General features: G+C 41.8%; 2 protein-coding genes across 8 annotated transcripts in view; one reads left to right on the top strand and one right to left on the bottom strand.

Moving 5' to 3' along the window:
- The window catches only part of CENPJ (centromere protein J), a 60,266-nt gene extending 55,862 nt beyond the window's left edge, over positions 1 to 4,404 (top strand). For all 6 annotated transcript variants that reach the window (XM_062194492.1, XM_062194489.1, XM_062194490.1 and 3 more), the window contains one exon: positions 4,075 to 4,404. In XM_062194492.1, coding sequence (XP_062050476.1) covers positions 4,075 to 4,267 — 193 coding nt within the window. In that variant the 3' untranslated portion in view covers positions 4,268 to 4,404. The remainder of the gene's footprint in view (positions 1 to 4,074) is intronic.
- A 3,283-nt stretch (positions 4,405 to 7,687) lies between these two features.
- The window catches only part of RNF17 (ring finger protein 17), a 111,986-nt gene continuing 107,079 nt past the window's right edge, over positions 7,688 to 12,594 (bottom strand). For both annotated transcript variants that reach the window (XM_062195398.1, XM_062195399.1), the window contains exons 33-35: positions 10,951 to 11,086; positions 9,572 to 9,761; positions 7,688 to 7,786 (exon numbers count right to left, since the gene is read on the bottom strand). In XM_062195398.1, coding sequence (XP_062051382.1) covers positions 7,688 to 7,786; positions 9,572 to 9,761; positions 10,951 to 11,086 — 425 coding nt within the window. The remainder of the gene's footprint in view (positions 7,787 to 9,571; positions 9,762 to 10,950; positions 11,087 to 12,594) is intronic.

The raw sequence follows: 12,594 nt of genomic DNA, 5'->3' as shown, positions 1-12,594 counted from the left end.
TGCTTAGTACTTTTGCATAAGTTTTTTTTTAAGATTGATTTATTTATTTTGAAGGGCAGAGTTAAAGAGAAAGAGAGAGGGAAGGAGGGAGAGACAGAAAGAGGTATCTTCCATCCACTGGTTCACTCCCCAAGTAGCCACAACGGTTGGGGCTGGGCTAATCTGAAGCCAGGAGGCAGGAGCTTCTTCCAGGAATCCCACGTGGGTGCAGGGGCTGAAGCACTTGGGCCATCTCCTACTGCTTTTCCAGGACATGGCAGAGGAGCACCCGAGACTCGAATCAGCATGCATGTAGGATGCCGGTACTGCAGGTAGTGGCTTCACCCACTATGTCACAGTACCGGTCCCCATCCTTTCACTTTCAATCTGTTTGCAGTATTTTTAATCCATTCAGCCAGTCTCTCTCTTTTTTTTTTTTTTTTAAAGATTTTTATTTATTTTAGGGGTAGATTTATAAACAGTGAGAGGGAGAGACAGAAAATTCTTCCATTTTAGACATGGAGGATTAACCTGCTGCGCCACAGCACTGGCCCCAGTCTGTATCTTTTAACTGAGAGTTTAGGCTATTTATATTCAAGATTACTATTGATAAGTAACGAGTTGGCCCTGCCATTTTCCCATAAATATTCCTCTTGTATGCTTTGTATTTCCTTTGTAGTTTTCCTGTGAGATTTCCTGCCTCACATTCTTTCATAATGATTTCTGTGTTTCTCGTGTAGCACATACTTAGGCATCTTTTGTAAGACTGGATGAGTGGTGACATTCTTTCAATTTCTGTTTGTTATGGAAGATCTTTATTTCACCTTCATTCATAAATGAGTGCTTTGCAGAGTATAGTATTCTGGGTTGACAGTTTTTTTCTTTTGAGTCTTGAACTATGTCTCTCCACTCTCTCCTATCCTGTGAGATCCTTAGCTGTGAGTCTAATTGGAGATCCCCTGAAAGTAATCTGATATTTATCTTGTGTACATTTTAGAATCTTTTATGTTTTCCTATTTAAAGTTTGACTACAATGTGTTGTGATGACAATCTTTTCTGGTCATGTGTGTAGGAGTTTTATGTGCCTCATGTACTTGGACTTACCTTTCTTTCTCTAAAATGGGGAAATTTTTCTATAATTATTTCACTGAATAGCATTCTGATTCTCTTTCCACACCTTCAGGAACTCCTAAGACCTGTACATTGGGCTGTTTGATGGTATTCCAAAAATCTCTAAAATTGTTTTTTTCTAGTTTCTTCTTTTTGGTCTGAATGAAAAATTTCTAAAGATTTGTCTTCTAGCTTAGATATTCTTCTTTCTGCTTCACTAAGTCTGTTATTAATGGTTTCCACTGCATTTTTTATTTGTTCTATTGAATTCTTCATTTCTAATATTTCATTTTGATTTCTCTTTAAAATCTCAATTATGGCAAAGTTTGTCATTTACATCATGTACGGATTTCTTTAACTCATGATTTTGCTTCTCATTGTTCCTGAGTAATCTTATGATTAATCTTTTGAATTCCTTTTCAGGCAATTCATGTTCACATGCTAACACTGAAGTGTCATTGTGTTCCTTTAGTGGGGTCATATTGTCTTCCTTATTCTTGTTTCTTGAATTTCTGCATTTATTTTTAGACATTTGTAGACATACTTGTTGGTTTTTCCCTCTAATGGCTTTTATCTTTGACCTATGCTCTGTGGCTTAGTGGATGTCTGCTCTTTTAGTGAATACCCAGAGGCGTGTGCTGGGTGTACCCAAGGAGCTCTGTCATTGCTTCAGGGTGTGGCGAGTATCCATGGTGACACTGAAGTTGTGCATGGTAAATCTCGTCTTATTAACAGAAAGGAGGATGCGATCACCTCTGTTGGAGTAATCATACCCTCCCCTCCCCTCCCGAGGTGATCAGTGCCCACAGTGGGCTGCAGTGCTCATCTGCTCTGCTGTTAGGATGCTCACAGCGCACCTGTGCAGTCCTCAGTGAGCACGGGTTCTGCTGCAGTGACCCCTCCCCGCCCCCTGCCAGCTGTCAGGGAGTCCGAGCATGGGGACCCGCTCACAGTGATTGCCTATGTCCTGCGCCCTCTCTTGCAGTCATACTGCTAGCACAGTCTCAGCACACAGGGTTCCCACGGTCACAGGGTGCTTAGAAGCCACTTCACTCCTCTTGCCTGCCTGGTCCAGAGAGACGCAGGGATGTGCCCAGAGCCAGCAGCCTGTAGTCTTTTCCTAGGCGGTTTGGGCCCCAGAGCCTGTTACATGATGAGAGGGTGAGTGCCAAGCCCCCTGTCAATCCTCCCAGGCCAACTCAAAGTCAGTGTGGAAGATGGATTTTCCCTCTGGTAAAGCCCTTGGAGCACATCGTGTACAAGAGCCACCGGCTGCAGCTTGTGCTTATTTTACAACTGTGCCTTTTCCCCACAAGTTGCTGGGTATGTGCACCAGAGCTGCTGCAGATGCTACTTGTGCCCAAAATGCTGTCCACCCTTTCTCAGCCCAGGTGCCATCAGGGGGGAAATGGGGAGAGAGAAATGTCCCCCCCCCTTTTTTTTTTTTTGCTGGGTTAGCAGATACCTTGTCTCCCGCATGGCTCCAGGCTGGACTCAGCAGGCTCTCCCTCTGGCTGTATCACCAGTGGCACAGGCCAGTATCTCCTCTCTCCAAAGCTGAAGCTTTCTCTGACTCTCGGCTGCTGGGGTCATGTGTTTTGTCTGTGCCTGTGCTGTGTGTCCACACCTTCTACAATTCTCAGCACCCTCTTTCTTTTGTAGAATTTCCACTGCAGTTTCCCCTCTCTCCCCTGAGAATGTACTTCCTCCACTTTTTTTTTTTTTTTTAAAGATTTACTTATTTATTTGAAAGAGTTACACAGGGCATCTCCCCCAGCCTAGGGCAGTATGGCCTTTCCCTATTCCACCATCCTCCAATTTTCCTATTTTCAGTTTTCACCCTCCTCTCCTAGTGACAACTGAGTACTCATTAACCTCGGTACGGCTTACGTGGCATACATTTAAGTAACCTAAAGTCTATGGTATGAAGTTGGCAAAAAGAAAAAACTGTTGGATAATATGGAAACTTCTTATGGTCATGAGCGTGTTATTCTCTTAACATGGCCTAAAACTGCCTGGTGCTCAATAATTTGTTCTATAATCAGAGGACATACTTGTGTACCTGCTTTGTTTGATTTCCAAAATTTACAAGTCATTTTACATTTGAAATCTGTGAAAACAAGAGGAAGTAGTATGTGCCCCATGTGTCGATCTTTTTTCCACCTGTACTCGGGCACATCACAGCACACTGCTTCCTTCATGGGAATGCGGACGTGAGGCAGTGGTTCTGACGCTTCAGTGTGTGTGAAAATCCCTGGGGCTGTACAGCTGCAGCTTGCTGACTCCCTGCCCCAATCATCTGCATTTCTGACCAGTTCCTGGGTGACTGATAGCAGGGATAGGACCATGTTGGGCGAGCACGCTGTCCCAGTGACAAGAGTCTCAGCTTGCATTACTTTGACAGAAAAAGCCACATGGTGGTAGCACTCTGTCTCCATGTTCAGAAGTGGTGATTCCCTGTCATGAGCCCCAGGCTTGCATTTCCATGGCACAGATCTGTGTTGATCATGCCTGGGGGACATCCCTCTCCTAAACAATCTACCTAATTAACTGTTCATGTTATTTTTTCATTGTATCAGAATGGCCCTGACCCTTCTCTTCCCAGACAAACCCTTCTCTTCCTCCGACACACAGCAGGCACTCAGATGGTTTTAACTGTAACCTTAGTGAAAAGAAGGGTCAGAACTCAAAACAGCCAGATATTATTGGCCAGTTACTTTGGGAGGCAACACACACACACACACACACACAAAACCTCAAGCATTTTGTGTTGACAATATAAATTTATTAAAGATTTTCATGGGCACATTCTCATGCTGATAATTAGAACTATCAGCAGGTAGCAGAAGCTGTCTAGAATGTACAGTTGTGTGGGAAAAAGGACCAGGGGTTTTCTCTAGAATACCTGCTAGAATGCAAAGGCTACTTTTAGTTTTTCTGTTATACATTTCATATTTTTAAGGAAAATAAATTCTTATTTTACAGTGATGGCAACAAAATTATTGAGTTTAATAATGGCCAGAGAGAACTACATACTGCCCAGTTCAAGAGAAGGGAATATCCGGACGGTACTGTTAAAACTGTGTATACAAACGGTCGGCAGGAAACAAAATACACATCTGGTCGAATAAGAGTTAAGGATAAAGATGGCAATGTTCTCATGGACACAGAATTGTAATGGTCCTTGGTGACAAATCATGAAGTAACACTGATTTTTTTGTTAAAAGATGTACTTTTGTGGATTCTATTTAATTTATATAGACTGTGTGTGTGTGTGTGTAAGTGGAAAAGATGGTTTGGATTCTAAAATAAAAGTTTACTCTGTAAATAACTTCCTCATTTTCATATTCCTTGAAATGCACAAGGACAGTTTTCATTTATTTCACCTCTGTTTGTTAGATAAGGAAAGTGTTGGCCGGCACCATGGCTTAACAGGCTAATCCTCCGCTGGCGCACTGGGTTCTAGTCCCGGTCGGGGCGCCGGATTCTGTCCCGGTTGCCCCTCTTCCAGGCCAGCTCTCTGCTGTGGCCCGGGAGTACAGTGGAGGATGGCCCAAGTCCTTGGGCCCTGCACCCGCATGGGAGACCAGGAGAAGCACCTGGCTCCTGCCATCGGATCAGCGCGGTGCGCCGGCCGCAAGCAGCCATTGGAGGGTGAACCAATGGCAAAAAGGAAGACCTTTCTCTCTCTATCCACTCTGCCTGTCAAAAAAAAAAAAAAAAAAAAAAAAAGTTACAAGCCGTACACAGGCTTTTAAAATAAATGGGTGATTGGAGATGGTTTATAAAAACCCAAGAGGTACCTCACCTAGATGCTCCATGGGCACAGCAACCATAGGACCTGGATGTGTACACAATCTACACTTGAATGACGAGTGTGTGTCTAGTCAAAATACGTTCCAAGAGTATCAACATTAAATAAAACGTTTGATCTATTGCAGGGCTCACTGATTGTAAAAGGATGGGAAGCTGCAGTGAGTGAACACTAGTGCTCTCCTAGTGCTATGGGCAAGAGAGAGGATCTTGGTGAGGAGAGGGCAGTTCTAACGAGGCTGGCTGTGTAACTTGTCAAAAGTGGGACACTCGAAGGGGAGAACAGTAACTGGTCAGTATAAGGGCCACAGCTGCCTTGCTGTCGCCAGATTGTAGACTGACAGAAGCAATGTGTCCTTGAAGGAAAGGCAAGTCACTTATCTTTTTAGAGTTAGATTGGTCTATATAGACCTTGCCCATCACTCAGTGTTAACACTAAACATTGATGTAAAATTTAAAGAGACAAACAACAAAATATCAATTTCAGGTGATTTAACTGTTACATGTATTATGCCAGAATAGGAAAGAGCTTTTAAATAAGACACAGAAAGCACAAACTTAAAAGGAAAATGTTGCTGAGTAAAAAAGTTTGACAAAAGATATTACAAAAAAAGGGGAAAGGCAAGCCACAGATGAGAAGAGGAATACTCCACTTGGGAGTGTGTTACTATCTACCTATAGGAGTCCTACAAGTTAGCAGGAAATTCCAAACACAATAGAAATATGGACCAAAAAAAAGCAACTAGCAGTAAACCAGTGACAGAATGCTAATAAACCAGTGAATGTATATTAATGGCAATGAGATACCTTTTTATACTAGTGTCATATTTAAAATACGTATCTGAAAGTGACAGATCTTCCATCACCGGTTCACTCCCCAGGTACCACAGTAGCTGCTGCTGGGCCAGGACAAAGCCTGGAGCCAATACCCCTATCTGAGCCTCCTGTATGGGTGATAGGAACCCAAGTACTTGAACCATCATCTCGTGCCTCCCAAGGTGTTCATTAGCAGGAAACTGGATTAGAAGCAGAGGTGGGGTGCAAACCCAGACACTCTGATGAGGCACGTGGGCATCCCAAGCACTGGCCACACCTGCTGTGCTATAATGCCCACCCCACAGTATTGTATTCTGACAAATGAAGGTCCTACCACAGCAACTGCTGGACTCAGAACTGATGGAGTTGGTCAAACCTTTCAGAACACAATTACCCTTTAATTCATTAAATTCCACTACTCTGTTTATCTGTATGTGTATATATGAAGCCTCTCATGTCCAAGGATCTTACAGAAAAATCCTTGTAATTAACAGAATTATATTCCCAGATGGGTACAGTGAGAGTATAGGTAGTGCTATACATACCAGCATGAATAAAGAGTGCAAATAAAATATTGAGAACATAAAGGATAACCATGTGATACCACATACATTAACAAACACAGGTGGTGTGGCACAGTGGGTTAAGTTGCCTCCTTGAATACCCTCACCCCATACTGGAGTACTGCTTTGAGTCCTGGCTGCTCTGCTTCCAGTCCAGCTCCCTGTTGATGTGCCTGAGAAGCAGATGACTAGGTATTTGGGAGACCTGGACGGAGTTCCTGGCTCCTGGCTTTGGCCCAGTTGTGGCTATTTGGGGAGTGAACCAGCAGATGGAAAATCCCTCCTTCCCTCCCTCTCTCTTGTCAAACTGCCTTTCAAATAAACAAATTATTTATGGATGTGTTCCTCCATGGCACCTCAGGTCATGCAGTGCCTGCCTCAAAGAGAAGGCAGTGAGAGTGGGAGGGGGCTGTGGGACCTTCATCTATGTTGATAATGCCTCATTTTGAATCATCAGTTGTGGAGTGAGAAGGCCATGCCAAGATGGCCGCTGGCAACAGAAACTGCCTGGCAACAGGCTGTGATTGGATGGCTTCAGAAACTGCCTGGCAACAGGGTGTGACTGGTTAGGGCATAGCCTTGACCGGATAGGCTGCCTTGGCTATATAAGCTGCTGTAGCAATTGAAATAAACGAGTCTGCAGGCTGCTTGCCTCAGGCCTGCTTTCACCCGACTCCCGGGGTCTGTGTGGTGACTCCGCGCCTCTTGCCCCCACCACGCTCCTCCTCCCTGAAATGAATCCACTGCAACAATCAGTTATAAAATGAAATGGAAAAGCTTATGTGACTAAACTATTTCACTTTGAAATTACAGTAAAGTAAAACAAGCAAGTGTTTGAAAGCAAATATTTATTAACTTTTTTCCTGCTTTTTCCACAACACCCCCAATAGTTGAACACAAAGAATGGGGCAGGGGTGGGAAAGAACTCAACTGCAGAACAAATCAAGAAAATGTTCTAACTGTAACACAAAACTTCCTTATGGGCTCTGGGGGCACTCTGCCTTGCATACCTGAAAAACAAAATGTGTGTTATTTCAAACCTGTCCACCTCTAGTTAGAGTTAACATAAGTGGGTAGGCTAGCCGGTGGCCCCAGGACTTTGGCTGTTCAGGGGGGTCTGTATGAGCACCATACATTTCACGTGCTCCATGATTACCGTGCCCACACCTTTGTGGTGTTAGGACAATCACTGCAAGTGTTCTTAGAGATGTGGGACACCCCATCTCATACTGCTGCTCAACAGGTGAGACAGGCCCGAAGAGGAGAAATCTGGAGGAGAGATTCTTGTTTTGTTATCATTCCTTTGAGAAATCGAGGAAAATCCCAGGGTGGTTTTATGGGCAATTTCATATTAGTCTGCTTTATTAGTCATATGCCTTACGCTCAGGGAGAAGCTTGTACTTACATCAGTCATCTCTGTCTGCGAGCCCCATCTCTACTAATGACATGTGAACTGGATACTGTTCATCTTCATATAATGTCACTACTTGTTCTGGTGCCTGAGCCTAAAATGAAGACACAGTTGTCAAGAAAATACGGTAACATCTGCTGCTTTTCCTCTCCTACATCTGGCCATTCACACAGTGGGGAAGGGTCAGTCCCTGCATTTATTTCTATCTTATCCTCTATTTCCAAAATGCACCTGCAAGTTTCCTGCCAAATCCCATTCTTTCATTCTTTATTGCGACTGAAATTCCTTCTCACAAGGTTCTGCTAGATGGATCATCTAGCAGAACTTTCATGCATAAACTGACTAAATTTTGAATGTTATTCATAGGGTGAAAAAATAGCTAGCTATAAAGAATTCCTCATTTGTCCTGTTCCTGTCTGTATTTTCTTTGGTTTCTTGAGAGAATCCCTACATAAGCTAATTCATCACTAAGAACAGCAGCATATATGAGTTTCACCGCTTTCCAGGGGTTAGCATTGAGGTGCAGTGGGTAAGCCTCCGGCTGTGACACTGGCATCCCATATGAGCACCAATTGAGTCCTGGCTGCTCTGCTTCCAATCCAGCTTCCTTCTAATGTGCCTGGGAAAGCAGAAGATGGCCCAAGAGCTTTGGGCTTCTGCCACCCATGTAGGAGACCCAGGTCCAGGTAGGTATGGAAAAGGAGGGAACCAAGCTGGGCCAAACACCAGTGGCTAGGAACAGGGTGAATGGAAGGAAAAAGTCCCTCTACCACTCCAACTACCTACCATAGGGAGATCCAGGATTCTTTGATTTTATAATATTCAATGAAAAGCTGTAACAGACTTCTTATGGATAAAACATGATGCATGGGGGCTAGCATTTGGTGCAGTGGTTAAGACACTGAGATGTTTACATCCATATCTGTGCCTACATTTGAGTTCCTGCTTGGTTTCTAATTCTAGCTTCCTGCTAATGTGCACTCCAGAAGGCACTGTTGATGGCTCAAGTACTTGAGTTCCTGCTACCCATATGGGAGAGACATGGATTGAGTTCCAGGCTCTTGGCTTCAGCTTTGCCCAGGCCTAGCTCTTGTAGGCTTTTGGGAAATGAACCAGCAGATGGAAGATATCTCTTACTCTGCATTTCAAACATAAAAATTAATTTAAACAAATCTAAACAAAAATGCATGAAATAAAACATAGTACAGGCCAGATTCTGCCTGTGGGCTATTGTGACATGCCACACCTCAGGGGAACAACGTTGGATTAAACACCATCTGGATCTTCTTCTTTGACCTTTTAATGGGTACAAGTTCAACCACAGTAATTCAAAATTAGTACAGATATGAGTTAGTTCACTTCAAGCTTTTCCATGCTGGATCAGAAGTCCCTGTCACTCGTAACTCCTCTTTATGATGCAGCTCCAAGCTCACTCAGCTAACTACTGGAGAGCCTACTAAGCAGCAGCTCAGACGCCCTTGCCTCATCTTATCAGATAGAAATTAACCCTTCCTGCACTCCCTCCCACCCCACAGAGTTCTCCGTACCATAGTACTGATTTTATTCTACGTCATGTTAATTAGTGATGTGCATGTTTGTTTCCCTCATTAACTTATAAGGTGTTTGATGATAGGATGCTCATATCTTGATCATTTCTTATTCATTACATCAATGATATACCACTGTAGGGATAATAAGGTTTGTCAAATACAAACTACACCCTTTTTACCATTTTTATAAGTCTTAACAATCCTATACTATACCTAGTTTTAATATATTTTTTGCCTTTAAAGTCACATAGAAACAAAGCACTTTATGAAGTTATTAGGGGTTGTGGACATAGCTTTAAACGAATCTGGTCCAATTCATACATATTTACCATGGAGGAAGCATAAAGTTGTTTTCCTTGAAGGCAGTCTATCATAGCCCACAATGCCTCCATGCTCCATTTGGGACAGTATGGTATTCTTGTCTTTCCTGAATCCTTTAAGGGGGGTTTAAACCCTGCCAAGAGAACTTTTATGGCTCGGGCTGGATACTGCATAAGATGTAGAGGAATCTGACGCAGTCTGTCACAAAAGAAATTCTTAAAGTGTTCAGAATGTCACAATTAAAATTCTCTTACTGCTCAAAACTATATCACTTTTAAAACATTTAGGGAAAGCTTCATGACATTGAATTTTACACTGATTTTTTTTTATATGACACCAAGAACACAGTCAACAACAAAATCAGATAAAATGGACTCCACCAAAATTAAAAATATCAAATTACATAATCAATACAGTGATTCCTATGGAGAGAAAGTACACATAAAATTGGGCATTTCTCTATAGAAGTGGCTAACAGACACATGAGATACTTATCATCATTAATTGTTAGGGAAGTGAAAACAACCACCACAGTAAGATGCCACTATATACTCATTAGGATGGCTACCATTAAAACAAAATCCACAAAGCCCCAAAAATATAAATAGGATGTTGGTAGAAATGTGAAATGGCAAGATGCCATGGGAAACAAAATGGTGGGTCCTCAAAGAGCTAAAAACAGAATTAGTATATAATCTAGCAATTCCATTTCTGGGTATTTACCCAAAATAACTGGAAGTAGAATCTCAAAGAAATAGCTGTACACCCATGTCTACAGGCACATATTCAGAATAACCAAAAGGCAATTCAAGTACCCAATCATGGATGAATGGGTAAACTAAATGTGGAACATACACACAACAGATTATTCTTCAGCCTTAAGGAAGGAATATACCATGTGGATGAACCTTAAAAACATGCTAAGTGAAATAAGCCATTCACAAAAGAACAATGCTGTGTGAGTTTCCTTATGTGAAGTACCTAGAAGAGTCAAATCTAGAGGGGCAGAGTAGACGACAGATTTTCAGGGCAGGGAGAGGATGGAAGGGGAAGCTACTGTTTAATGAGTGTCGTCTCCGTTTGGAATAATGAACAATTCTGTAAACGCAAAATAGTGATAATTGTCAACACGTTGAATGTACTTACTGCCATTTGGTTGCAGATTTTAAAATAACTAAAATGGTAAATTTTATGTGTATTCTTACCACACAAATACCTAGATTTAAAAAATTCTGAACACATTAACAGCTTTAAAACAGGTTTTGTCTTTTAAAAAATGAAGTAAAATCTTCCCAATTAAGAACCACACACAAAAATCAACCAACCAATAGACAAAACATCTAAAAAACTAAGAATCATATTTCAACTAAGTTGAATTTTTTTTAACCTGTTGACTGTCAGCTTTTCAGTTGATCCATAATCAACAAATTGCACCAGGATAGTTAAAGGATTAAATTCTTTAATGGAAACAATTTTTGCTCTATACCATAAGCCATCGTCATATTCTGCAAGGCAAGGCATTTCTGAAAAACACAAAAATAAAAATGTTAACATTGCCTTTTCTTTTTTTCTTTTTCTTTTTTCTTTCTTTCTTTTTTTTTTTCCTTTTTTTTTTTTTTTTTTGACAGGCAGAGTGGACAGTGAGAGAGAGAGAGAGAGAAAGGTCTTCCTTCCTTTTGCTGTTGGTTCACCCTCTAATGGCTGCCGCGACCAGCGTGCTGCGGCTGGTGCATTGCGCTGATCCGAAGGCAGGAGCCAGGTGCTTCTCCTGGTCTCCCATGGGGTGCAGGGTCCAAGCACTTGGGCCATCCTCCCCTGCACTCCCGGGCCACAGCAGAGAGCTGGCCTGGAAGAGGGGCAACCGGGACAGAATCCGGCGCCCCAACCGGGACTAGAACCCGGTGTGCTGGCAACGCAAGGTGGAGGATTATATATACGCAACTGATTTTCTGTATATAAAGAGAATTGAAAATGAATCTTGATGTGAATGGGATGGGAGAGGGAGTGGGAGATGGGATGGTTGTAGGTGGGAGGGAGGTTATGGGGGTGGGGGAAGCTGCTATAATCCAAAAGTTGTACTTTGGAAATTTATAAAGTTAAAAAAATACCTAACCACAGATTAAAAATGATTAGGATGACAAAATATGGCTCAAGTGTCATATCCTCAAAATATAACTTTTTTTAAAATCTTTTATTTAATGAATATAAATTTCCAAAGTACAGCTTATGGATTACAATGGCTTCCCCTCCCCCCCATAACTTCCCTCCCACCTGCAACCCTCCCCTTTCCTGCTCTCTCCCCCCTTCCATTCACATCAAGATTCATTTTCAATTCTCTTTATATACAGAAGATCAGCTGCGTATATATAAAGATTTCAACAGTTTGCCCCCACATAGCAACACAAAGTGAAAAATACTGTTGGAGTACCAGTTATAGCATTAAATCACAGTGTACAGCACATTAAGGACAGAGATCCTACATGATATATTTTTTTAAAAAATTGATTACAAAATATAACTTTTAAAAAGTCAAAACACCTAGTTGTCATCTTAATCCAAAAAAATGACTCCTTTGATATAAATTCCTTAATTGAATGTACATATTTAATAGGCAGTTGCTTATGAATCAATTTGATCATATGTATACTAAAAGTAATTTTTATTGAAGTATAAAATATCTAAAGAAAAATGTTCAAACATGTATAGCTATAGGAATTATCACATTATGCATACATTTTTGACTGTATTATTTCCCTTCAGATACAAACACAATAAGGAATTATTCCTTCCAGGCCACAAATCTGAGCACACCAAAAAAAATTAGTCTACTCTTTTACTTTTTCAATATTTATGAGTACTGACCCGTGCAAGGTGCCCTTCTACTGCTGATTACCTAAAGAGCCACATGCTCATAGTGCTACTGAAAAAAGAGGAGCAATGATGGGGAATGGAGAGAGCATTAGTCATTTCATACAGAGAGATCAGAGCAGGCTCTGATAAGGAGACAGCTGAACAGAAACCTTGTCTGGGT

Source organism: Lepus europaeus, chromosome 6 (genome assembly GCF_033115175.1).
Source record: "Lepus europaeus isolate LE1 chromosome 6, mLepTim1.pri, whole genome shotgun sequence".
Classification (NCBI taxonomy): domain Eukaryota; kingdom Metazoa; phylum Chordata; class Mammalia; order Lagomorpha; family Leporidae; genus Lepus; species Lepus europaeus.
The sequence above is the reverse complement of the archived record's forward strand: the minus strand, read 5'-3'. Positions and strand labels throughout refer to the sequence as shown.